General features: G+C 39.6%; 1 protein-coding gene across 3 annotated transcripts in view; it reads left to right on the top strand.

Annotated features, from left to right (window-relative positions):
* LOC141224013 (C4b-binding protein alpha chain-like) overlaps positions 1–23,802 on the top strand; it is a 140,526-nt gene extending 116,724 nt beyond the window's left edge. For all 3 annotated transcript variants that reach the window (XM_073666872.1, XM_073666870.1, XM_073666871.1), the window contains 5 exons: positions 3,805–3,981; positions 7,823–8,014; positions 11,102–11,198; positions 18,299–18,378; positions 23,455–23,802. In XM_073666872.1, the coding sequence (XP_073522973.1) occupies positions 3,805–3,981; positions 7,823–8,014; positions 11,102–11,198; positions 18,299–18,378; positions 23,455–23,669 (761 nt within the window). In that variant the 3' untranslated portion in view covers positions 23,670–23,802. The remainder of the gene's footprint in view (positions 1–3,804; positions 3,982–7,822; positions 8,015–11,101; positions 11,199–18,298; positions 18,379–23,454) is intronic.
* The last annotated feature ends 2,672 nt before the right edge of the window (positions 23,803–26,474 follow it).

Raw genomic sequence — 26,474 nt, 5'->3', positions numbered from 1 at the left:
GAGAATATCATAGCTATCAAGGGAGAATATCGTCATGGGGGACCTTAACATCGCCATTGATGATTCGCTTTCCCTATCTGCCTCCCACCTTTTATCGCTAATGTCCTCCTTCAGCCTTTCACAGCTTACTATCTCTCCTAAGCATGTAGACGGGAATTCTCTGGACCTGGTTTTCCCTCGGCACTGCTCAGTGTATGACTTTACTAACTCCGCTCTCTGACCACAACCTTCTTTCATTCTCTGTCAAGAATTGTCACCCCACTCAGGACACCCCTACTTTCCACACATTTAGAAATATACATGCCATTAACACCCAGAAATTTGTGAAGAATTTGCTGTAATCATTGGCCACGATTTACTCCCTCTCATGTCCTGATTCTGCACTGAAATATTATAATGACACACTGCAATGTGCCCTGGATGAAGCTGCACCTCCTACATATAGAATAACTCGACACAGACTATGACAACCCTGGCACACTCTGCAAACACGTCTTCTCTGGCAGTACTCCAAGTCCGCCAAATGTCTGTAGAGAAAATCCAATCTAGCCGAAGATTTCATTCATTATAAGTTTATGCTTAAAACATACAACTCTGCCCTTCACCTCTCTGAACAAACCTACTTCAACACCCTCATCACCTCTCTATCCAATAATCCTAAACAACACTTTTGACACTTTTTCACTCTTACCTCAATCCAAGAGTGCAGGCCCTCACCACCGACCTCAGTGCTGGTTGTCTGCCCAACTATTTCAAAGAAAAAGTTGACCATATCTAACAGGAAATTTTCTCCAAATCCCCTAATGTTATGCATTCTCCTCCCTCTTGTACTGCATCTTGCTCACTTTCTGTCTTTGAACCAGTCACACAAGAAGAAGTGACCAGGCTCCTTGCATCTTCTTGCCCTACTACCTGCACCAGTGACCTTATTCCTTAACATCTCCTGCAGTCCCTTTCCACTGCTGTCACCATTCACCTAAAAAAAAATATTTAATCTCTCCCTCTCATCTGGTATCTTTCCCTCCTCATTTAAACACGCCAGAATACATCCATTACTTAAAAAGCCATCCCTCGACCAGAACTTTGCTGCTAACTACAGACCTGTCTCCAACCTTCCCTTCATCTCTAAACTCCTGGAACACTTGGTCCATTCCCGTCTGGTCCGCTATCTCTCAAATCACTCTCTTCTCAACTCTTTACAATCTGGTTTCCGCTCTTTACATTCTACTGAAACTGTCCTTGTGCAACATCAAAAATACTATTTATTTTTGTCTTCAACCTGTTATGTTGTGACTTAATTTGTGGCCAATTAATGAATTGACCACAAACATCTGGGAAGCCCAAACCCTGCCCACAATGATAAACATTAAAAAAACAGACAAAGTATAAAATAGACTTGAAAAAAGTGAAATTTTAAAGAAGAATAAGAGACACAAAAAAGGCCAAAAAACATTTTAAAAAAAGGCTTCAATGCCAAAGTATGAATCAAGCCCTTTGTACAAAAGTTCAGCATCTGACATGTGCATGAGCCATAATACCTGTCTGTGGTGGGATACAGAATTGTAAAACAACTGAAAAGTTGTTAATTTTATTCTTTGTTGGCAGTACAATGCAAATCCAAAATTAGATGTTTATCTGATGGTCTGGTTTAATTATTAGTACAGCTGTCAGATTGCAATTGTCTTAACGTGTAACTGTTGTTTTACTTTTTTTTCTTTCATAAATCATTAGTACACGTGAAAATAACATACTTAGTTATATATTTTTTTAAAGAAAAAAATGTTCTCCTCCTGGACTGATCATTCATTCCCAAATTTCTCAATTAACGGGCAAAATCCGTCTTCAATGAAAACAAATATTCCCATTACTGAGATAGGAAATGACAGTTGATGCTTATAAAGTTCTATGGAGAAATGTAACTATCATTTCAGGAGAACTTGCAGCAGAATGTCTGTGTCTGCTTCTAGTTCCTCTTCTTTCCTTAGAATTTGAAAAGCACCAACTGCCATCTCCTATCTCCGTAATGGGAAAATCTTTCTTCATTGAAAACTGATTTTACATATTTTACCCATGAAGTAAGAGTAAAAAAATCAAGCCAGGAAGTGAAAGAAGCAAAATCGGCTTATAATATATATGACAAAGCTGCTCATTTTCATGTGTACTATTGATTTATGAAATAAAAATTAAAACAACGATTATTCTTACATCTTCAGCTTCATTGCAAATTTTCCAATCACTTTATGCCACACTTTATCTGGTTTTCCCACCATTATATTTCTCTTTTTGATCACTCCAAACATTTACGCTGACAGCCATAATGCATTGCCAATACACATGCTATCAAGAGATCACATGATATTGTCACCTTTGGGAGCAAATAAAGAATGGAGAAAAATGAAAATAAAATGTCTAAAAATATATAAGAACAAAAAAAAAGAAAAGACACAAAATATTTTCCCAATCAAAAATCCTCTTAAAGAGAATATGCCAGTAGGTTTTTGCTAAGTAATCTAACAGCACCATAATATAGGGACAAAGATCCTTATTCCAGGGATAAATCACTAGTTTACTGGGTGCAGCAGTCATGATAGAATCACAGTTTTCTCTGTTGCAGAATTAGCAGAGCTCAGAATGTTGAACCCTGAAAATCCCAGTTCACATCACTGATCAGCAGCTTTCTGTGTACAATGTACAGCGACAGCTTGCGGCTTAATTAGCGGCGGATTGTGCTTAGACTAAAAGGCACAAGGCAGCTTGTCATATAGTGATAATCTCCTGACGATAAAACAGTGATTGTATCGAAACAGTAAAACACAGGCTAGTGAGTGACACTTCATTTGAAACAGGCTTTCTTTCCCTATATTATGGTGCTCTCAGATTACACAGTAAAAACCTGCTGACATATTTCCTTTTGTGTAAAAAATATAAAAAGTATCTGTAATAACTCATGTAAAAATAATAAATAACAAAAATAATTCACTATTTATTCTGTGCATTAAAATATTAAATGAATGCTGGAACTACTACAGAGATCACACTTTGTCTAAGTGAAAAAAAATCAGCTTTTCTACCTGTTAGACAAAATGTGAAACCTGCAGGAAGTTAGTGGCTGCTGATTGGTTGCAGTGCTCAAGTGAAAGCCCTACCTGATGTTGATCCCAGCTGACAAAGAGCTGTGAACGCAGAATAATTGTTGGTTCGATAGAGGAGTATCAATTTTTCTTTACCTCCCAGGAGTAGTTTGGTAATGAACTTATTTAAGTCTCAAACAAGGCCATATCTTTAAAGGGAAACTGTCAGCAGGCTTTTGCTATGTAATCTGATAGCAGCATGATGTAGGGGCTGAGACCCTGATTCCAGCTATGTGTCAATTACTGGGATTTGTTTTACTGTTTCAATAAAATCTGTGTTTTATCAGTAGGAGATTATGACTACAGGACTAGTTGTCTCGTGCTTCCTGGTCCAACCAAACCTCCACCACTAATTGGGTGCTTTCTGTCAATATACAGTGTACACTGAAAGCTGCCAATCAATGGTGTAGGCGGGGTTATACACAGCTTAGCATTTCAAGCTATGCTAGAGCTACAGCACAGAAAACTGTACCCAGTAAATTAAGCGACACATCGCTGGATATGGGTCTCTGTCCATACAACATGCTGCTGTCAGGTAACATAGCAAAAATCAGCTGACAGATTCCCTTTAAGAGATTAAGCAAGTGGTGTAGTGGGATATTAGGTTAACTGCAGACATTTTCCAAGTTTTGAGTGCATTTCAATTTAACTATTTTCTTGGTTTGTCTTTCAGTCCAAAAATGTTCACCACCAGAGGATCTCGAAAATGGATCATACAGCCTTAAGAAAAATGAATATTTGTATGGAGAAACTGTGACATACAAGTGCGATACATTACAACTTGTTGGAAGCGCTTTAATATCCTGTACAGATGAAGGAAAATGGTCATCTGGTGCACCACAGTGTAGAAGTGAGACATTTCACTTTACTTCTCTTTTATCAGGAAAATATCTCACATCGTGTGTGTGTGTGTTATATGGATAGTCTGGATACAATTCAGTACAAATTGTGTCTCTTGTACGTTAGTTTAGAACTCTTGTAAATGGGCTTGGTTTACTATTTCAGCTCTGTCTCAGTCACTTGAATGGGAATAAGATGATATACAAAGCACAATCCAAAAACAAGAATGATACCAAATCTTGTTTAATAAAAAAAATGGAAAAGGCCATTTTTTAATTTACTTTGACACCTTTAAAGGAAATCTGTCACCCCCTGGGTCTTATCTGACCTCTAATATGGGCATACAGATGATAGAAATGTCAATCTATACCTACCTGTATGGCCCATATTAAAGGTCTTGTGGCTGTGAAATTGCTTTTTATTTCTTGTGGCTTACAATGTGTTCCCGTCTGGAGGATGGGAAGAAATCCCTCCTACTTGTTTAATTAAAATATTTCTCCCCTCCTCTGCACGTTACAGTGCCCAGTGACGTGCAATTCCTGGGGCCGGATCCCGCGCCTGCGCACTTCACCTTATTCCACAATGCGCATTTCCCTGCCCGTCAGTGTATCCTTGTAGAGCAGGGAACTTGTGCGCAGGCGCCGGCGAGTCACTCTGACTTCCCGGTGCCCTCGCACTAGATCACTGCTCTACACTTGTACACAGACGGGCAGGGAAATGCACCTTGCGGAAGAAGGTGAAGTGCGCAGGCGCGGGATCCTGCCACAGGAACTGCACGTCACAGGGCACTGTGATGTGCAGGGGAGGGGAGAAATATTTTAACCCCTTGACCCCTGAGGGTGGTTTGCATGTTACTGACCGGGCCAATTTTTACAATTCTGATGGCTGTCACTTTATGAGGTAATTACTCTGGAATGCTTCAACGGATCCCCCTGATTCTGAGATTGTTTTTTCGTGACATATTGTGCTTCATGATAGTGGTGAAATTTCTTCGATAACTCTTGCGTTTATTTGTGAAAAAAACGGAAATTTGGCAAAAATTTTGAAAAAGTACGCCAATACCCCATATGTGAGGGCAAACCACTGTTTGGGTGCACGGCAGGGCTCGGAAGGGAAGGAGCGCCATTTGACTTTTTGAATGTAAAATTTGCTTGAATAATTAGTGAACGCCATGTTGCGTTTGGAAAGCCCCTGATGTGCCTAAACAGTGGAAACCCCCCACAAGTGACACCAGTTTGGAAACTAGACCCATCAGGGAACTTATCTAGATGTGTGGTGAGCACCTTTAAATCCCAGGTGCTTCACAGAAGTTTAGAACATTGAGCCGTAGAAACAAAATTTTCACATTTTTGCAACAAAAATGTTTTTCAGCCTCCAATTTTGCATTTTCATAAGGGTAACAGGAGAAATTGCACCATGCAATTTGTTGTACAATTCCTCCTAAGCACGCCGATACCCCATATGTGGGGAAGAACCACTGTTTGGGCGCACGGCAGGGCTCGGAAGGGAAGGAGCGGCATTTGACTTTTTGAATGTGAAATTTGCTTGAATAATTAGCAGACGCCATGTTGCGTTTGTAGAGCCCCTGATGCACCTAAATAGTGAAAAACCCCCACAAGTGTCCCCATTTTGGAAACTAGCCCCCTCAAGGATTTTATCAAAGGGTATAGTGAACATTTTGAACCCAGAGGTACGACACAGAATTTGATAACATTAGGTTATCATAATGAATAAGTTGTCATTAGTCTTGAGTGCAAGAGCTCGCTACTTCAGTTTGCATCGAGTACTCAGGTATGCACCAAGTATCGCGGGTGCTCAAGTGACATGCTCGAGTCCCCGCCTGCATGTTTCATGGTTATTAGACACCCAAAAAAAACCAATATGCAGGGATCGCTCGGGCATGGCAGACAATCCCCGCAAGGTTTTTTTGGCTGTATAACAGCTGCAAAACATATGGGGAGGAGACTCGAGCATGTCAATACAGCACCCGCGATACTCGGTGCATACCCGAGCACCCGATGCAAACTCAAGTAGCGAGCACTTGCGCTCAACACTAGTCGCCATATTGTCATCATTTTTTTTCTTTACTTTTGAAAAAATCCCAATCCTAACCCTAGCACAACCCTAACCCTAACACAACCTTACCCCTAGAGTTTATTTTTTACGCCATTCCTCGTGCGGTATAAGTGATTAGACTGCTTTATTCTTCGAGTCGGTGCCATTACAGAGATACCATATTCATATCGGGTTTTTATTATTGACAGCTGTCACACAGTAAAAGAAGCTTTTTTTTTTTGCAAAGACTAGTTTTTGCATCGCCATATTTTGAGAGCTATAATTTTTCCATATTTCAGTCGACAGAGTCATGTGACGGCTTGTTTTTTGGTCGTTCCGGACGCGGCAATACCATATATTGGTACTTTTATTGTTTTTTTTCCACAATAATATTTATTTATGGGTGCAATATATTTTTATTTTTTTGCATTCTTTTTTTCTTTTTATTTCTTCACATTCTGATTCTTTTTTTACTTTTACACCTTGTCCCACTACGGGACTTTCACATTTTATTTTACGATCGCCTGTATAGCATAGAGAGCAGCAGCAGCTCCCTGTGCTATACAGGCTGTCACTGCTGCAGAGGGAGAAGATACTTTGGTCATGCACTGCGCATGACTAAAGTATCTCCCTGCTGTCTGGTGACCCGGATATTGTCATGACGACATCGGGTCATCATGGCAACATCCGGGAGCCGTGGCAGACGGCGTTGGATGCCGGCAGGAGAGGTGAGTATCGGTGATCACCTCCCCTTACCCCCGCAATGCTGCGACTCACTTCGATCGCAGCATTGAGGGGGTTAATGTGCAGGGAGCGGTGCAGGAATGCTCCCTGCACATTGTCACAGCTTACACCCTGTACTATCAGCTGACACCCTGCGGCGATCGCTCAGCACTGCTTGTGTGCGGGCGCGATCGCCATATGACCTAATAGTACGTCATTGGTCCAATCGGCCCAGGTCACCATAACGTACTATTAGGTCACATGTCAGGAAGGGGTTAATTAAACAAGTAGGATGGATTTCTTCCCATCCCCCAGATGGGAACACATCATAAGCCACAAGAAATAAAAACCAATTTCACAGCCACAAGACCTCTAATATGGGCCATACAGGTAATTATAGATACACATTTCTATCACCTGTATGCCTATATTAGAGGTCTGAAAAGTCCCAGGGGGTGACAGATTCCCTTTAAAGCATATGTATCACCAGACTTAACAATACAAACTACATACTGTACATTATTAAATAGATCTTAGACCTGAAGAGACTGTTGTTTTAATTTTGAAAAATTTCACTGATTGTATAATTTTCATAAGTTCAATTGTATTCAATCTCTGCCCACTCAGTGTGCCTGACAGCTGCAGCTTGGACTGAGCAGTGTGAGATCTCAGCAGCAGGAGGGATACTGAGGAGGTACCGCAGAGATTGAGATAAACTTCTATAATGGATTATAGAATTATTCCTCTATTATTAGAGGAAATACAACATCCTTATCTAGTTTAAGAGATCTACAGTATTTAGTTATGTACATAGTTTGTATCTGGTAACAAACCCACTTTATTCTGTAGATCAGCTGTGTACAGTTCAATGTATAATGAGATAAGCTATAGTCTTTATTAAATAAGTTTTTGGTCTCTTAGCAGTACAAAAACACAGCAAAAAACACATTCGGTAATAACTAAGTTTGTTAAATATACTAATACTGTAATAATTATGAAATATATCGGCACAAGGTAAATCTGCAGAATTTTGAATACAATAATAAATCAAGTTCAGTTCTTTTTTTTTGCAGATGCCTGCACATTCCCTCCTGAACTTCCCTTTGCAGTAGTGGATATAGATTTTAGCAATCCGGAGTATGCTGACATGGGAAATAGCTTACAGTACAAATGTCGTCCAGGTTTTAGTCGCGTTAGTGGCTCAAATAATAAAATAACATGTCTTGAAAACCTCACATGGTCACAGTATAAAGTATTCTGCACAGGTAAGTATATTTTACAATCATATTTCTACTACTGTGGACTATCTATATAATAAAAAATAATATGAGGGTAATTTCATATTCTGATCTTTTCCCCACATGGTAAAGGGAACCTGTCCTGTCAAAAACGCTATTAACCTGCAAATATGGGGATAATCTGCAGGTTAATAGTATTTTAAGGCTGTGCAGTCCCTGAAAGCACTGAAAGCCCAACTACAGGGAGAAAATGAACTTTCATCCACATACGAGTGGATGGCGCGGCTTCAGACATCGCTAAGTGCATAGTGATCGGTGGCTTTAACCACACACCGACACCGACTGACAGCCATCTCTACACTGATGTTCTACTGAGCAGGCTGTCAGTCAGTGCTAGGGTTTGGTTACAGCTGGCACTCATTATGTACTGAAAAGTGACTGGAGCAGCGCCTCTCTCAACCTGCTGATTAACCCCATATCTACTTTGACATGACAGGTTCCGTTTAAAAATTATCAAACCCAGAAATGCAGACTATGGGACTCTCCATCTGTCATATTGTTAAATGGGCATTATGATTTTAGGTTCAATTGAATGCCGCCGAAAAAGGAAATCCTTTTTGTAAGCCGTTTCTGCATTTTCTATTTCTGCTAAAAAAAAAACAAAAGAAGCAAACAGATTTTTATGATTTCACTCAAATCCAGTAGTGTCAAAGATCCTGAATCCATTAATCATTTTTTTATGAAATCACTGATTAGCTGTGGGAGGAACCGAGCAAATGGTCCTATTTATAAGCTTATCCTTCCCCACACTGATGACTAGCAGCTTTCTCCCTATACTGTGTCTAGAGAAAATATGTATGACAGTTCATTAAAATGATTGACTGGTCCTAATATATTGATGACCCATTTATAGGACAGATCATCATTCATCGATCTACAACCGGGACGCCCACCGATTAGCTCTTACAAACTCTGGTGGAGATGCAAGATGTGCAAGACACACTATCTATTAGGCAGCCTGTCAGTATAACATTCACAGGCTGGATTATGCACAATACTTAAATAGTGCATGGCATTACCTATGTGATCAAAGAATCACATGTTCAAGTCCCCTCGGGGGACTAATAAATATTGTTAAAAAAATAAATAAAATAAACAATGTTTTTAAGTGGTAAAAAATGCAGAGAAAATGAAAGAAATCAAATTTTTCTGATAAAAAGTTTATTAATCTAATAATAGAATACAAATACTTGAAAAAGCAATATATGTGGTGTTACCATATCTGTAATAACCAGTATAAAAATCTATTTTTATCATGGTGAGTGCCACAAAAAAAAACACAAACTTTCCCTGAAATTCCATTTTTGTTCATGGCACCTCACATAAAATGAAATAAAAATGATCAAATAAACTGTATTTTTTAATGGTAATATTTTGGGGTTTATACATCTATTACTCAAAAACATGCATTGCACACAAAAAAATGAAAAAAACATTGCTCTCATTTTTAAAGTGATTTTCTTGTGCAAAAGTAGTAAAACAAATCAAAAACAAGCAAAAAAAAAGCAAAAAAATGGAATAAAGTGATCAAAACGTCACAAATAGGACCAATGAAAACTAAATCTTTACAAGTAAAAAAAATAAGCCCTAATATAGCTCTATAGATGGAATAAATATTAAACTTATAACTCTCAGAATACAAGAACACAAAATTAAATTAATATTTTTTTAAAATGCGTATGTATTGTATAATACGTAGTATTAAAGCATAGGTAAAACTATTTAAATTTGGTATTGCATAATTGTGACCTGCAGAATAAAGTTAACATTTTTTTTGTGCATCAAATGAAAAGTGTAAAATTTGAAAGTAAAAAATAATAAAATTACTGTGCTAAATGGGTAAAATTGCAAAGTACTGGTAAAAACAAGTAACTTTGCAATTGACCTCTTATTAAACATCTTCTCCATTAATTTTAGTTTGTTGTCTAAGTTAACCCCTTCACAACTTTTGACATGCATGTATGTTACGTCCATGGCGGTTAATCTGTTAAATGCTGCTATGAGTCTCTGACAGTGGCATTTAACACGCGTCGGCAGGGGAGCACTTAGTTTCACGCTCCAATCGGTGCTCCTGTGACGTGATCGCAGGGCGCTGATGGGTTGATGACTCCCGTGCCTCAATGCGATCCTACTGTGAAAGCCACGTCATATGTCGTGAAGGGGCTAAAAAGGACCTTTCACAAGGTGAAAGGCTGCCAGTTCTTTCTGTCCTTCTTCTTTTTTTTCTTTTCAATCTATCATACAGTTCCAGTGATACCAGAGATATAGGTCTTTTTATTTAGGACTAACTTTTATGGTCATTATCAAGGAGGAGTTGCTCACAGGGTAAACACCACAAAAATTATCACTAAATAAAAATGATCATATCCCTGGAACTGTATGTGAATAAAAAAATATAATATTGGAAAGATTAGGGAAGAAGCAGGAATAAATAAGAGAAAAAATGGCCAGCTTTGACGAGGTGGCAAGTTCTCTTTATTGAAAAGCTGAGTGCCTTTTGTACAGATCCGACTCTAATTAATAAATCCGACGCCTGTGATAATCACTGGGTCTCTGCTGTCACCTCACCAATTTTACTGTTTATACTGAAGTTGCGCATGTTTACACCCGATGTTGTTTCACATTGGAAAGTATCTCTGGAGGTACACTTGAAGGCTCTCCATACGTATTAGATGTCTGAAGGACACACGATGGTTCGGCCAATTGGTTATCCTGCCGCTATCTCTCCCATACACAGGAGTGCTCTTCAGCCTTGCGCTCCTGTGTTCTCTATGAGAACATGTCTGTGGTAGCGGCTTATCTCCGGGAAAACAATACAATCGACAGTCTGAAATTAGACATGCTGGATCGTTATTTTCTCTCGACAATGACTCCCAAACACATCAGTCTGTTGGCCAAACCTATTGTTATGGGCAGGTTCGGCCCACATTAGTCTAATGTGTATATGGGTCTTAAATATTTTGTGTTTTCTAAAGTTTCTTTCTGTTTTCTAAAGTTTTCTAAAAGTCTTTTGAAAAAACTAAAGTCCAAAAATAACTTTTTTTTTTCATGCAGCGATATCGTGTGGCAATCCAGGAAAAATAGATAACGGAGAGATGCAATCTCAGCACTTCTTTTTTGGTTCAAGAGTCAACTACACGTGTAATCCAGGGTAGGTTGATGTTTGAGAAGTCACAATTTTTTATTGATCTTTTAATAAAAAATCATGACAGGAGACAACTTATAATATTTTGCATCAAAAACTGTTACAATGTAGAATTAATATATGTAAAACAATACAACAGCTTATCACAACATATCACCTCCTAATTCTCCATCATGGAGTGGATTGGGATGTGTGGAGCAGTCTCAGGAGCTGTGCCTTCACAGAGGAAGATGCTGACTTTGCTACTAAGCCGGCATCTACCTCCAACAGCTTCGATTGAAGTTAGCTCCGATCAGTGTTGTTATCCTCTTAAATACTGTTTCCAGTCAGTGACAAAAGATTGATTGTTCTCAGTTCGAGAAGCAAAATAATAATCTTATAGTTATGATACCTTTTAATGGCTAATAAAAATAAAATAAGTGATGTTACAAAGCAAGCTTTCGAGACTATTTAGGCCTCTTCATCAAGAACAAGCAATCTTTTTTCAACTGGCTAACAGTGTACCAAAACCTTTTTTTTTCCTTTAAGGCTATGTGCCCACGATGCAGAAATGCTGGATATTTTTTCCGCTTCTACCTGGCAGGAAAAACGCATGCGGTTTTTACATGCGTTTTTCCCGCCAGGTAGAAGCGTTTGTCAAGCATTTTTGCATGCATTTCTGCATGCGGGTTATCAAGCGCTTTTCCAAGCTATTTCAGCATCACTTGGAAAAGTGCTTGACAACTTGGTCACACTATATAAATCCATGCAACCGGCATGGATTTATAGTAGTGTGACCAAGTTAGTTAAAAAAAAAGAATAAGAATGGTAAAAAATAAAAAATAAATTTTATACTTACCTTCCGATGTCCTCCCGGTGTTTTCTCCGCTGCGTCCGGTGTCGTGGGCGGCTCGCGGTGGTGTGAAAGACCTGCGCTGACGTCATTGAGTCATGTGTCAGGTCACATGACTCAATGACGTCATGGCAGGTCCTTCAAAACACCGCGGCCCATACAGCAGACCAGACGGAGGGGAGAAAACACCGGGAGGACATCGGAAGGTGAGTATAATCTTTATTTTAAATTCTTTTTTTAACAGGTTCTATGGTACCCAGGTCTGGAGGAGAGTCTCATCTTCTCCAAACCCCGATACCATCCGCACATAGAAACGCATAATATCCGTGTGTACAAATGTACTGACACGGATATTATGCGTTTCAATGCAAGTCAATGGCGGCAATTACGCTTCGTGTCCGCAACATTAATGGACATGCTGCGTATTTTTCCGCAATAATAATCCGCAGCGGAAATTTCTGCAGCATGTGCACAGCATATGCGGATTATCATTGAGGACCATGGGGCACGTATTACCAAGCGTTTTTTAAGCATTTTTGCTGCAGAAATTCTACGGCAAAAAAGCTTGAAAAATGCATACTGGACACGCAGCCTAACAGTCAGTGACAGCAGCATTTAATTTGCATGATTCTCACTGGGCTTTCATTCTGGGCACACAGTTTCCCATCTGCAATGTGATTGCAGGGTCACAATGGGTTTCAAGGGCAGTCGGGGGCCTCAGGATGGTCTTCAAATGAGACTGTGATTAGGACATCATACTGCAATACTACAGTATTGTTGTATAAAGTACAAGTGATGAAACAATTTTAGATTCAAGTTCCCGAGGAGAAGTAAAAAAACTTTATAGTTTATAAAGTTTCTACAAATATTAAAAAAAATTAAAAAAAACAAATCACCCACCTTTTCCCAGTTAAAAATAAAGACATTTAGAAAATAAAATAAAATACATATTTATTAATGTGACATCTGTAAAAGTTTGATTTATCAAGATATAATATTGTATAACTCATATGGTGATCTTTATAAAGAGAAAAGGCTCGAAACGCCAGTTTATTTGTCTTGCTATACTTTCCACAAAAAACACAATAAAAAGTTATCAAAACATTACGTATATCGCAAAATGGTACCAATAAAACTAAAGCTTACCAAACAAACAGCCCTAATAAGTGAAAAAATAAAAAAGCTAGTAGTCTTGTATCTTTGTTTTACAAAGTTGAAACGTTTTTCAAGTAAGAAAAAGAGTTAACGGGAAGGATTTTGCTACCTCATCTGAGAACAGCGTAAAGAAGGGACAGATACCCTGATTCCAGCTATGTAACTGGGCTGCTTGCTGCAGTTTTGATAAAATCACTATTTTATGTGTTGCAGATCTACCAGTTCTCTGAATGCTGAGCTATATATAACCCCCCCAACCCCACAGCACTGATTGGCAGCTTTCTGTGTATACTGTGCATAGGCAGAAAGGTGCCAATCAGTGAAGAGGTTACACAGTCCTATAGTGATAATCTCCTGCTGATAAAACTGTGATATCAAACTGATAGCAAGCAGCCCAGTAATTGACACATCGCTGGAATCATGGTCTTTTTTTCTACATTATTCTGCTCGCTGATTATGTGGCAAAACTTGGTGACATATTTCTTTCAATCCCTTCCCAACCGGGCAATTTTTTGTTTTTTCCTCCACTTATTCCAAGAGCCATAACTTTTTTATTTTTTCGTCAACAAAGCCATTTGAGGGTTCATTTTTTGCAGGTCAAGTTGTACTTTTGAATAACATCATCCATTTTATAATTTGTTGTACTGGAAAATGGGAAAAAATTAAGCGTGCGGCAAAACAGCGAAAAAAAGCGCAATTACGCAATTGTTATTTGGTTTATTTATTTACAGCTTTTATTTTACAGGAAAAACTGACAATATGATTCTCCAAGTCAGTATGATTTCACAGACGCCAAGCATACATATTTTTTGTTTTATTGTTGGAGAATCACTATTCTGATGTTTTAATTTTTTTTCTTGTTACGCCGTTTACTGATTGGATTAATTTGTTTGATATTTTGTTAGATCTGACTTTTACAGACGCAGCGATACAAAATATGTGCATTTTTTTTAAGTGAATTTCTTAATTTTTAATAGTGGAAAGGGGGGTGATTTGAACTTTTCTATTCTTTTATTTTTTTATACTTTTTAAAACTTTTTTTCCACTTTTTACTATATTTCTTAGTCCACTTTTGGAACTTGAAGCTGCGATCGTCTGATTGCTTGTGCTATATATAGTAATGCCACAGCATTGCTGTATATAGCAAAACTCACGGTCTGGTTATCACACGAGTACTGCCATGACAGGCAACGGGGTCTTCAGTTGTCTCCTGGCTGTCATGGCAACCCATTGATGCCCCATGATCACGTTTAGTACTTCAACCTTTATCATCTACGAAAGATCTACACTGCAGAATTATTAGGCAAATGAGTATTTTGATCACATGATACTTTTTATACATGTTGTCCTACTCCAAGCTGCATAGGCTTGAGAGCCAACTACCAATTAAGTAAATCTGGTGATGTGCATCTCTGTAATGAGGAGGGGTGTTGACTAATGACATCAACACCCTATATAAGGTGTGCTTAATTATTAGGCAACTTCCTTTCCTTTGGCAAAATGGGTCAGAAGAGAGATTTGACGGGCTCTGAAAAGTCCAAAATTGTGAGATGTCTTGCAGAGAGATGCAGCAGTCTTGAAATTTCCAAACTTTCGAAACGTGATCACCGAACAATCAAGCGTTTCATGGCAAATAGACAACAGGGTCGCAAGAAGCGTATTGGCCAAAAAGGTGCAATATAACTGCTCATGAATTGAGTAAAATCAAGCGTGAAGCTGCCAAGATGCCATTCGCCACCAGTTTTGCCATATTTCAGAGCTGCAACATTACTGGAGTATCAAAAATCACAAGGTGTGCGATACTCAGGGACATGGCCAAGGTAAAGAAGGCTGAAAAACGACCACCTTTGAACACGATACATAAGATAAAATGTCAAGAATGGGCCAAGAAATATATTAAGACTGATTTTTCAAAGGTTTTATGGACTGATGAAATGAGAGTGACTCTTGATGGGAGAGATGGATGGGCCAGAGGCTGGATCAGTAAAGGGCAGAGAGCTCCACTCCGACTCAGACGCCAGCAAGGTGGAGGTGGGGTACTGGTATGGGCTGGTATCATCAAAGATGAACTTGTGGGACCTTTTCGGGTTGAGGATGGAGTGAAGCTCAACTCCCAGACCTACTGCCAGTTTCTGGAAGACAACTTCTTCAAGCAGTGGTACAGGAAGAAGTCAAGAAAAACATGATTTTCATGCAGGACAATGCTCCATCACATGCATCCAACTATTCCACAGTGTGGCTGGCCAGTAAAGGTCTAAAAGAAGAAAAAATAATGACTTGGCCCCCTTGTTCACCTGATCTGAACCCCATAGAGAACCTGTGGTCCATCATAAAAGTGATATCTACAGGGAGGGAAAACAGTACACCTCTCGGAACAGTGTCTGGGAGGCTGTGGTGGCTGCTGCATGCAATGTTGATCGATAATAGATCAAGCAACCAACAGAATCTATGGATGGAAGGCTGTTGAGTGTCATCATAAAGAAAGGTGGCTATATTGATCACTAATTTTTTTGTTTTTTGTTTTTGCATGTCAGAAATGTTTATTTCTAAATTTTGTGCACTGATATTGGTTTACCTGGTGAAAATAAACAAGTGAGATGGGATTATATTTGGTTTTTATTAAGTTGCCTAATAATTCGGCACAGTAATAGTTACCTGCACAAACAGATATCCTCCTAAGATAGCCAAATCTAAAAAAAAAGCCCACTCCAACTTCCAAAAATATTAAGCTTGGATATTTATGAGTCTTTTGGGTTGATTGAGAACGTAGTTGTTGATCAATAATAAAAATAATCCTCTAAAATACAACTTGCCTAATAATTCTGCACACAGTGTAGTACGTCCTATGTTTGTAAGGGATTAAAGAAGATCATATAACTTAAGTCTATGACCTGTATTAATTTGTCATCTATACAGCTTTAATTACGTCCTTTCACCAGTTTGAGCATAACATCAAAGCCTCATTCACATTTCAGTGCATCATATACATGTTCTGTTAGTGTTTTCACATACTATTATCTATGGTTCTGCTCACATGCCTATATTTTTGTGGACTGTGTCCACTTTAATATTATTGACACATGTTTTTTTATTTCAGTTATGCATTAAAATTACATATAAAATTTTATGGGTCCATGACAGCACACATTGGCATCCAGGTGTAATCCAAGTGCTGTCTAGTTTTAGCATTGTAATATATAGGATAAGCTTTGCAATTTATTTATTTATTTATTTTTCTCATACGAGAAAATCACCGATGAAGCACTCATGGTAAAAACTGAAATACTGACCAAACACTGATGAAAATTGCACCGTTCTTTTGCAAACCAGAATAATCATTGATGTCTGAATGAATCGCATATAATACAATGATAGTCTGCTCTCCTCAGTGATCTCAATGCAGAGCTGGGTGTGATTACAAAGTGCCAGGAGTAGAGCACAGCTGTGTTTCATTACAACCAAAGGCAGCTTTCCTCTCACAACAGCCAGTTGTAATGGGTGGGAGCACAGGAGAACTGAGCTTTGCTTCATTGCAAAAATGTCTTAGCAACCCTTCTCTGATAGTACTGTCAGCTGTGTTGCACTCCCATCACACTGGCTGCCGTTAGATGAAAGGTATATGTAATCATACTCATCTCTGCTGTATGACTTGCACTTTGTAATCACATACAAGTCTGCAGTGAGATCAGTGAGGAGAGCAGACTGTCAGTTATTTCATTACATGTTTCATATTGAGAAACCTGTTCTAAGCTATTGTAAGGGGTGTGTTCTTCTTTCTCCTGTGTGTTGCTGCCTTCTTCTGGTTGGGCAATGTTATACAGCAGAAGAAGTACACACCTCCCAGTGAAAAATCCCTGGTAACACCCCCAGGGACTTAACATAAGGTATAACCTAAACTTTACAAGCTAATATATCCGCAATGTAGAGAAGAATTGAAAAATAAAAACTACGTTTGACTCAACTCTGTAACCGCTATTCCATAATGTGGCCAAACTGGTGAAAGTCCCATTAGAATCTGAACAGATAAATATTCAGGTAATAGACTTGAGTGCTATGATCTTATTTAAAGGGGATCTTTCATCAGGTTTTTGCCTCCTTGTCTGAGAACAGCATAATATAGAGACAAAGACCTTGATTTCAGTGATGTATCACTTACTGAACTGTTTTATCAGCAGGAGATTATCACTGGAGGACTAGTAAATTTGCTGCCATGTAGTCCTCCATATTCATGAGTTCTGTATAACCTTACCCCTGCCACAGATTTCTGCCTATGCACAGTGTACATAGAAACTTGTCAATCGGTGGTATGTGCAGAGTCATATAGCATTCAGCATTTAGAGAACTGGTAGATCTGTACTTGTGCAGCAGATAAATAGTAATTTTATCAAAACTGGAGAAAGCAGCCCAGTAAGTGATACACTGGCAGAATCATGGTCTCTGCCCTAACATCATGCTGCAATCAAATGGGGTAGGAAAAACCTGGTGATAAAATCCCTTTAATTATCCACAATTTTCCAAAAGATCACTTTTTTGTTTTAACTGTTCTTTAAAAATAAACTCTGCAATTTGATTGATTGCTATGGCTAAAAAGGCAAGTTTTTTCTGTTAGACAGTTCAGTTTTACCTAGACCATTTTTATTAAAGAGATCAATAAATTAAGTAGTCCCAGAGGTGGCCAGGATTACAGAGTTACGCTTTATTCACATCAGTATTTTTGATCAGTATTTCATCAGTGTTTGTATGCCAAAACCAGGAGCGTCTCCAAAACCCAGAACAGGTGTCAATCTTTCAATTATAGTTTTCCCTGTATATTCCAATCCTGGGTTTGGTTACAAACACAGATTCTAAATACTAACCAAATACTGACTCGTGTATAAGATCTTATGGCAGTGGCTTAGCTCTTAGCACTAAACATTTTTAGCGACTCCCATTCACTTCCATAACAGTCAGCTTGGCAGTTTCCATAATTCAAGGCTGTCTGTCACATTTAGACAGGAAGACATGAATAGTCAAGAAGGAAATACCCATTTGAGCCTGTGTTTTCTTCTTCAGAAAACTATTTTCTTTAAATCAAATATGTGATTAAGATCACTTTCTCTTATTGTTATTCATATTCAAGATATTCGATGATGTCAAAAAGAAATTACAGAGAATGTCAAGCAGACGGAACATGGAGTGGTAAACCCCCGGTGTGCAAAGGTAAAGTACCAACAAAGAAAACTACTGTGTATCTTTTGAATTATTTTTTGCTTCATGAGACAATGACATAAGGGATGCATTTATTCTGGATGATTATTGGCCTGTCAGGCTATAAATCATCATGACAAACAAGCAAAATGCTTAATCTTTGGGTCAAATTAATTTTAAGCTTGCTAGCTTTATAATTGTTTGTGCAGCACATTGTCCTCGTCCCGTACACAAGAGGTGCTGCCGACATCAGTGATATTCTATGTGCACACAATGATCAGATTAAGATTTTTATGGGACTGGTGCATTACTTTAAAAATCCATACTAGATTGGTTGTATAACCCTATTTCATAATGTATTTAGTTTGTACCTTGAAAGCTAGTCACAGATCCACTTTAAGTTCTATGTAAACAATACAATTTTGTTTGTGAGAGTGTTTTTCCATCTTTGGCCCTAGTGATGTTGTTTTTTGCCCCCAAAACACCCCATGCTCAAGATCCGTGGTCCCCAACCTGTGGCTCAGGAGCTACATGTGGCACATAGGCCCATGAAGTGTGGTTTTCGGCCATCTGCCAACTCGGTGTATTAGCACCAGGTCTAACAAACAGTTATGAACAGAAGGTCTCCAGATGGTGGCTTTTGTCAGTTGCTCTGCACAGACGAGAAGGTCTGGATGCACATATACTAGCAGGGGGTGGGAATAAATTTGGTAAACTTGTAGATAGGATGATACTATTAGAGGGATGTGGAAACTTTATGTTATAGTGTGGTGGGAGTGCTTCATGTGAGAACTCCGAATGGGCGTAAAGTGGGAAACCCTGGATGTAAGTATACTGCCTGTAAGGGAGAATGGCACAAGATGTTTTCTGTGAGAAAGCTTCGCCTGTCATTATACCGGTATTGGAAGCTCTGGGTGACACTAGAGTGGGAGGTGGATGGGTGCACTGGACATGGCTCGCAGCAATCTCTCAGAACTGAATATGGCTCTCAAAGTAAAAAAAATTTGGGGACCACTGCTCTAGACGTTGGGTTTTAATGGTCTTTTCAATCCTTGTGAAGACAAAAATCATGAAAAAACTACTATGTCAGCTGTGTCGTAGTTGGTGCATATTGACAATGATGCAAGTTAGGCTGAATTTAAACAGCATTTCAACACATTTTTCGGGACACTTTCATTGTTGTTTTATAATGTTTTTTTTTTCTTAAAGGGGCTTCGGAAAATCAACACTTATTGCTAATCCATAGGATAGACAATAAGTATCTGGTCACTTGCCCCACAGATCATGAGATTAGAGGTCCTGTGTGTCCATTTAAATAAAGCAATGGTTGATTATGCACATTGCTACATTAGTCAAAGTCTATGTGACTGACGAATAGCCAAATATATTGCTCATATCCATTGCATGAAGGAACGGCATCTGTCAAATTCGCAATGCTTCTCAAGTTACACTGCAGACAATATCTGCAGCAAGTGAATCATGTTTCATAAAAAGTTATCACCAACTCTGGTACTGTAATACACAGTGCATATCTGACCTGTGTGATAGAGATGATCTTTTAAAATTCAAATTCACCTTTGTAAAAAATTCATTTTGCAGTGAATCAGTTCACCCAAAATCACAACACTGCACAAGTGCTAATTGTCCTGAAAATATATGTGTGACATTCTGAGGTCTTAGTATTGTGAAAGTGACCCCACCATAGTGTAAGGTGCCTGAGTGAGGTAGTCACGGGTGAGCTGCTGCTCCCGCTCGCTCAGGCACCCTACAGACAAAACGTGTTCCAGTCACGGTGTGCTGCTGAGTGTGCGGTGCAACATACTTACTTATGGCCCATAGGTCTCCACTAGCTCCAGGCTTTCAGCTTCCAGAACCTCCGCAGAAAACAATGCAGGGGACAATGAATTTGTTAAAACAGTCAATCTTTTACTTGCCAGCTTATGGTCATTACAACGAGGCATATAGGATAGGGCCCAACGGGTTACAGTCTTTCCCACATGTACTGGACTTAACTTCAGCCCTTGTTCTTGGTATGGGTAAAGCATCCCTCTTGCTCTCTTATCTAGCCCTAGGAATTCTTCTCCACCATTAACAGTGCACCCGGATTCTATCACCTTTCGCCTGTGAGTGTTTGAGTCCATCTTTCCCTGCAGCTCCACAGGCTTAGTGCGCCCAAAGACCTCGACATCCATCTTGAGGATCCCAGGTCACCAGACGGATATGCGCGGAAGGGTTCTTTGGCAATCCACTGCCCCAAGTAACAGATTCACGCTGTCCCTAGCAGCCTATTGCCTATGACCACAGCAGCCACTTCTCCACACTTTCTCTAACTGACCTCGACACTTCCTGAACTTGGCACTAACTCTCAGTTCCCCCTCCCTAATCTGGGTCAGCTGTTACAGTTAACCCTATCTACGCTAAACTGCAGCCCCAGAGGGTTTACTCTCAGATAACATACATTAATATAAAATACATTTTACAACTTGGGGGCGTCAGAGAGTAGAACATCATCTCCACCACTCCTACAATAGACTCGGGTGATAACGCGTAACTTATGCAGTCAAGTGAACTGACAGGAGTCAAAAATAGTGAAGAACCGATTAGATATAAAAGATTTCTCTGGTATAGTATATTAAAAAAATTCATCTTTATTAAATACAAGCACAACATGTAAAAACAATTAATTAATTTAAATAAGTAATGTATACTATAGAAACCTATGTCCATTGAAAGGTTATCATCATGACATTTCTGCTTTATTTGATGGATATACAGTATATGTTGTGGCTTTTTTCCTACTTGGTGATTTATGGGTTCCGTTCATACTTTCATGAGAATTGTGCACAGAAGGCACTTGATGCTTATGCCCATAGAACGCCGGAAGACTGCTTAGGAAAGAAAAAAACAGTTATTTTTCCTCTCAAGTGGCCAAGGGCTGAAGAATTATACACCTATTTTAAGGACAATTAGAGGATTTGCAGTGTTGAGATTCCTGGCAAAGTTATTTGTCAAAAATTAAATTTGGGGAAAAAAAGAGGCAAAGCTGGCGAATTTGAATTTCAAAAGATTCGATCATCTCTAGTACTTGATATTCCAACAGGCCACATCCAGAACTAATGCCATCAGTGTTTCTGGATCTAACACATGGATAACTCGTGCACCAGGTTTTAGAAATAGACCCTGTAAAAGCCTAAAGATCATTTTTTTTGCGGGACACAAAAGCCCTTAATATTTTTTTTTCTGCAAAATCGGATAAAGGCAAGCAGCTCAAATGGAGAGCAAACACGTTTTTTGAACTCTGAATCATTGCAGCAAATGGATATATTGAGGGACACATATTGATCCCTTTTTTGGGGGATAAAGATGTAAGCTTGCGAAGGAGTGTTTAGCGTAGAGCACTGTAGCATTGTGAACCCAACTGCATACCTCCCTACTTTGAAAAATAAGAAAGAGGGAATCATAATGTGATCTCATTCTGATCTTGTTAGGCATATCAGTCTTACCATATTATATTGAGAAAGTAAACTCTAAGCTTTTATAGGGGCATTTTTTTCCGGTATATTGCTGCTTGTTGGGCAGGGTCATTTAGGGGAAAAAAGTAAACGACCCCCAGAGAAGAATCTCTAACACCTCTTTGGCTGACAGACAAATTAGCATATGAACTTTACAAGCTAATATCTCTGTAAAAGATGGGGCGAAAAAAAAAATTATATATTTTATTCAGGTCTTCAGCCACTTTATCGTGACGTAGCCAGCTGAGCATGTTAAAAAGTGGCGACAGGTCTTCTTCAAGTCTGTAGACTGCTCATTGTATACTCACAGCACACATTTTTAGATATCCATTTTTATGCATTTTTTTATGATTTGCTGATTACCATCTGTGTAATTCCCTTCTCCAAAATGTCTGACTGTATTATTAATGTACAGTGTGTTTAGATATCATTTAAAAAGTAACTGTTTTTTAATTTTTATATCATAAATCAATAGTACACATGAAAATGGGAAAGTTTGTCTTCACTGAGTACAGATTTTATCTCAGAATTGAGAATTATGATAATGACTGATCAGTTTTGGCAGAGAGAGAAGCAGATTTCTCCCATAAAATATATTACTATTGATTTATGAAATAAAAATTAAAAGGACGTTTAATCTTTAATCTTTAATTAAAAAAAGTATTGCATTTGTAGGTTTGCATTTTTTTTCAGCCATTTAGGGCCGGGTTAAAATGCATGTTCAATTAATTTTGCAAAAGATGTTCTGAAAGTTGTGTAACATGTCCATTACAATACAAAGTACTGTAAATCAGTATCCACAAACTCCCCCAAACATACCGCATCCTTAACCAAAAAGAGGGAAAATAAAAGTGCCATCAAACAGAAACACCTCAAACACCTTATGATCATAGATAGACACACTCATCTTTAGCCCTTCACTCGTTAGTGACAAGTTTCTATAGGAATCCAAAAAAAAATTCTGACCCCAAACCAAGCTTACTTAAGATATGTAGAATAGGGCACACTGCAGCACGCCATGAATTAGATGAGCAGGTGTCACCCCTCTCTGTCGCGCCCTCATTCCGCCCTGACTCCACCCATTTTGGCGGAGCTGGCCAAAACTGGCATGAAAACTTCAAAAGTCACATAATTGTGCAAAGATTTTGTGACTTATCAAAGTTTTTTACACAAGATTTCTGTTGTAAATACTTTTGATTAATTGGGGCCATATTCTAAGATCTACTTTGATATCTGTTGAACATGAGACATCATTGGCTTCCCTAGTCTCCTCTTCAATATTGTCTTCCTATTTTATACAAAAGAGTCCTTTCCATACAATATAGCATAACCTTCAGAAATTATGTAAAGAGCTACAGACTTTTTGTAAGCCTCAGGCAACTGTTTTAAAATATAGTAGCATTTATTCTTTAATGCTGTTTTAACAATTAAAACTATGAAGGGTTAAATAGAGAAAAAAGCAAGATGGTAAAAACAAAAAATTCTTTCACATCATTAAATGAACATTTATTTCTGCTATGAAAAGATGTATCAATGTTTATTGCAGACTGGTGTCATTGATGTTCTTATTTCATAGAACCTGTGTGTGACGAAATCTGGGAATTGCAAGAAGAAGCTCGGCTATGCACATCTACCCCAGATGAATGGATTAAGTACCTACAGGTGCAGTACCTCTACCATCAAATTGAAAACTTGAAATTGGACAATGAAGTTAAGAAAAGGGAAACAGATGCTGCTGTTCAAACCAGTCCAACACCAGATAAGAGACCCCAAAGGACCCGAAATGGCTAGGATTTTTTTTGTACTCTTTATAAGATGCTTTAATGCAATAAGATTACAGTTAAATTGATTAGCTTTGCAGTTTTATGTAAACTTGTTTCAAAAAATATACATATATATAACCTAATAAACTCATTTACTTAAATGTGGATTTTTTTTTATGGAGCTCATCGCATCATACCATTTACACCTTTATTTTAAAGAGTTGTAAAGCTTTTCACTAGGTAGTTACTGTATATTTTTAAGGCTTTTTAACTGCCTGCAGATTGGTGGGGTACTGGGTCCTGATTACCCCAGCAATCGCTCAAAATTAAAGGCTGCTGAGAAGTGCACAAATGAGGAGAGGCAGAAGTGTAAAGCCAAAGGAAAAACCAGGACAAAGTACTTAGGCAGTGGTTCACCAAGCCAGAATTCTGGCATATAATATTTTTAAAAGTTGAAAACGTGTTGAGTAATGCCAAGTTGTGAAAAAAATAGTTACTTTTTACATAATTTCTGATAGTGCAGAAAATATCAAGCATAACTTGAAATTTAGTGAAATGTATGATTCCACATGCCAATGTAGTATCGAAAAGTAAACACAGGGTGCAACACATGGTAAAAATTAACCAAGTGAAGTCCACTTATAGCAATCACAATAAAATCAGCATGGATTTATATATTGTGACCCGAGAGAATGTCAAAAAATACAAAAATAAATATATACTTACCTTCCGATGGCCCGCGCTGCCTTGCTTCGCTCGGTCCCGGCAGCGGTAGAGTGAAGGACCTGCCAACGTCACATGACTCTGACGTCAGCGCAGGTCCTTCATTCCATCGCAAAGTGCTGAGAAGCAAGGAGGAGCGCAGCGCGGGCCGCCAGAAGGTAAGTATACATTTATTTTTTATTTTATTCTTTTTTTACAGCTTTTTTAATGGTACCTGGGTGTGGATGAGACTCTCCTCTCCTCTACACCCGGGTACCATCCGCATATTAGAACGCGCCAATTACGCAAGTACAGATGCAGTCTTGCGGAATTGGCACGTTCTAATGTAAGTCAATGGCGGTGAAAACGCAGCACTTCCGCAAAATAATTGGTAATGCTGCGTTTTTTTCCGCAATGATAATCCGCAGTGGAAATGTCCGCAGCATGTGCACAGCACATGCGGATTATCATTGGGGAACATGGCAGGCCTTCTACATTGTGTTTTTTAAGCATCTCTGCAGCGTTTTTGCAGCTGCGGAAACGCTTAAAAAACGCATCGTGGTCACACAGCCTTAGTGTGTCAGTAAAGCAATTCACAGCAGTTTGCTGTTCAAACGACTTACCTACAGGCCAGGTATTTAAAACTCTGTTTTCTCCATCACACGGATCACATATAAGTTCACTCCAAACTCAGTCATTTGTAGTGAGCGTGGAGGATACTGTCCTCCATTTAAAATGGGCAAGGCACGTGGCAAGGGACGGCGAACTGGACGTGATGGTAATGGTGAATGCAGAGGCCGAGAACAAGGCCGTGGGCAAGCTGAAATTGTGCCACAACAAACACCCACATCTTCTCGCCTGACCTTCCTGTCCCAATTTCTAGGGGACCGCAGCACACCACTATTGTACTCAGAGCAATGTCTAAAGGTTGTTGGTTGGAGAGCGGATAATGCTTCCAGTCACTTAGCCACCACCACCACCACCCTGTCTTCCACACGGTCAAGTCTCAGTAGCCATGAGTCTGGACCGCATATTCCTCACCCTGATCCTCCTTCCTCCCACCATGCTGAGTACCCAGAGAAAACTGATCCCAAACTTGGACACTCTGAAGAGCTATTCACTTTTTCATTTATAGATTCGGGCCTCTCGCCCGGTCCAGTTGAAGCGGGGCAAGAGGAGATCGTGTGTAGCGATGCCCAAATATTTGAGCAGCCACGGTCGCATGAAGGTGATGGTGGGAAAATGTCACAAGAGGTGGACGATGATGAGACACAATTGCCAGAAAGTCAGGAGGAGGACCAGGGTGTGGAAGTGGAAGACGAGGTGGTCGATGATATAGTAACTGACCCAACCTGGCAGGAGGACATGCAGAGCGAGGACAGCAGCACACAGGGGGAGGGAGGCAAAGCACCCCAACAGGCAGGAAGAAGCAGTGTGGTGGCCGCAGACAGAAGGCAGACAACCGTTCCCCGTAACACCAACATGAAGGAAGTTGCCAGTACAACTGTTAGGTCTTCCCGAGTCTGGTTGTTTTTTAAATACTCTGCCGGTAACCGCAAAAAGGCCATTTGCACCACCTGCCAGGCCAGCATCAACAGGGGTGGCAAAACGACCAATCTGACCACCACCAGCATGATCAGGCACATGGCAGCAAAGCACCCGACTTTATGGGCCGAACCCCAAGGTCCAGGAACAGTGTCTGCGGGTGGCACCATTGCTTCTTCTGCTGTTGTGCATGTGACGCGCCCCCTGGGACATATTCCTTTTTGAGGGGAATACCCGGCACCGGATCAGATGGGGGGTTGTAGTCTCCGAGCGGCTGTGACCCGGTCCCGTGCCCAGGGCGTCAAGCTCAGTGTGATGTGGCAGTTCTACAGATGTTACTAAAGTTCTTTTGTGTCGACTACGCCACCCGTTGTGATGCGGTCACTGTGGCCGCCGCTGCAGCAGGGTCCGCTGAGGTTGATGGTGGGTGCGCAGCTTGGTGGGATAACCCCCAACGGGAGGGGTATAGCCTCAGAGGGGACAGGCGCAGAGGATGGGGGTTGTGGTGGTGTAGTGCAGACGGCAGTGAAGACAGAGTCGGGTTGTGCAGTTAAGGGTGTTTACTTACTGCAGATGTTGTACCGGT

Source organism: Phyllobates terribilis, unplaced genomic scaffold, assembly GCF_046119375.1.
Source record: "Phyllobates terribilis strain yellow unplaced genomic scaffold, ASM4611937v1 Scaffold_2__4_contigs__length_985480577, whole genome shotgun sequence".
NCBI lineage: Eukaryota > Metazoa > Chordata > Amphibia > Anura > Dendrobatidae > Phyllobates > Phyllobates terribilis.
This window is presented reverse-complemented; position numbering and strand designations above follow the sequence as displayed.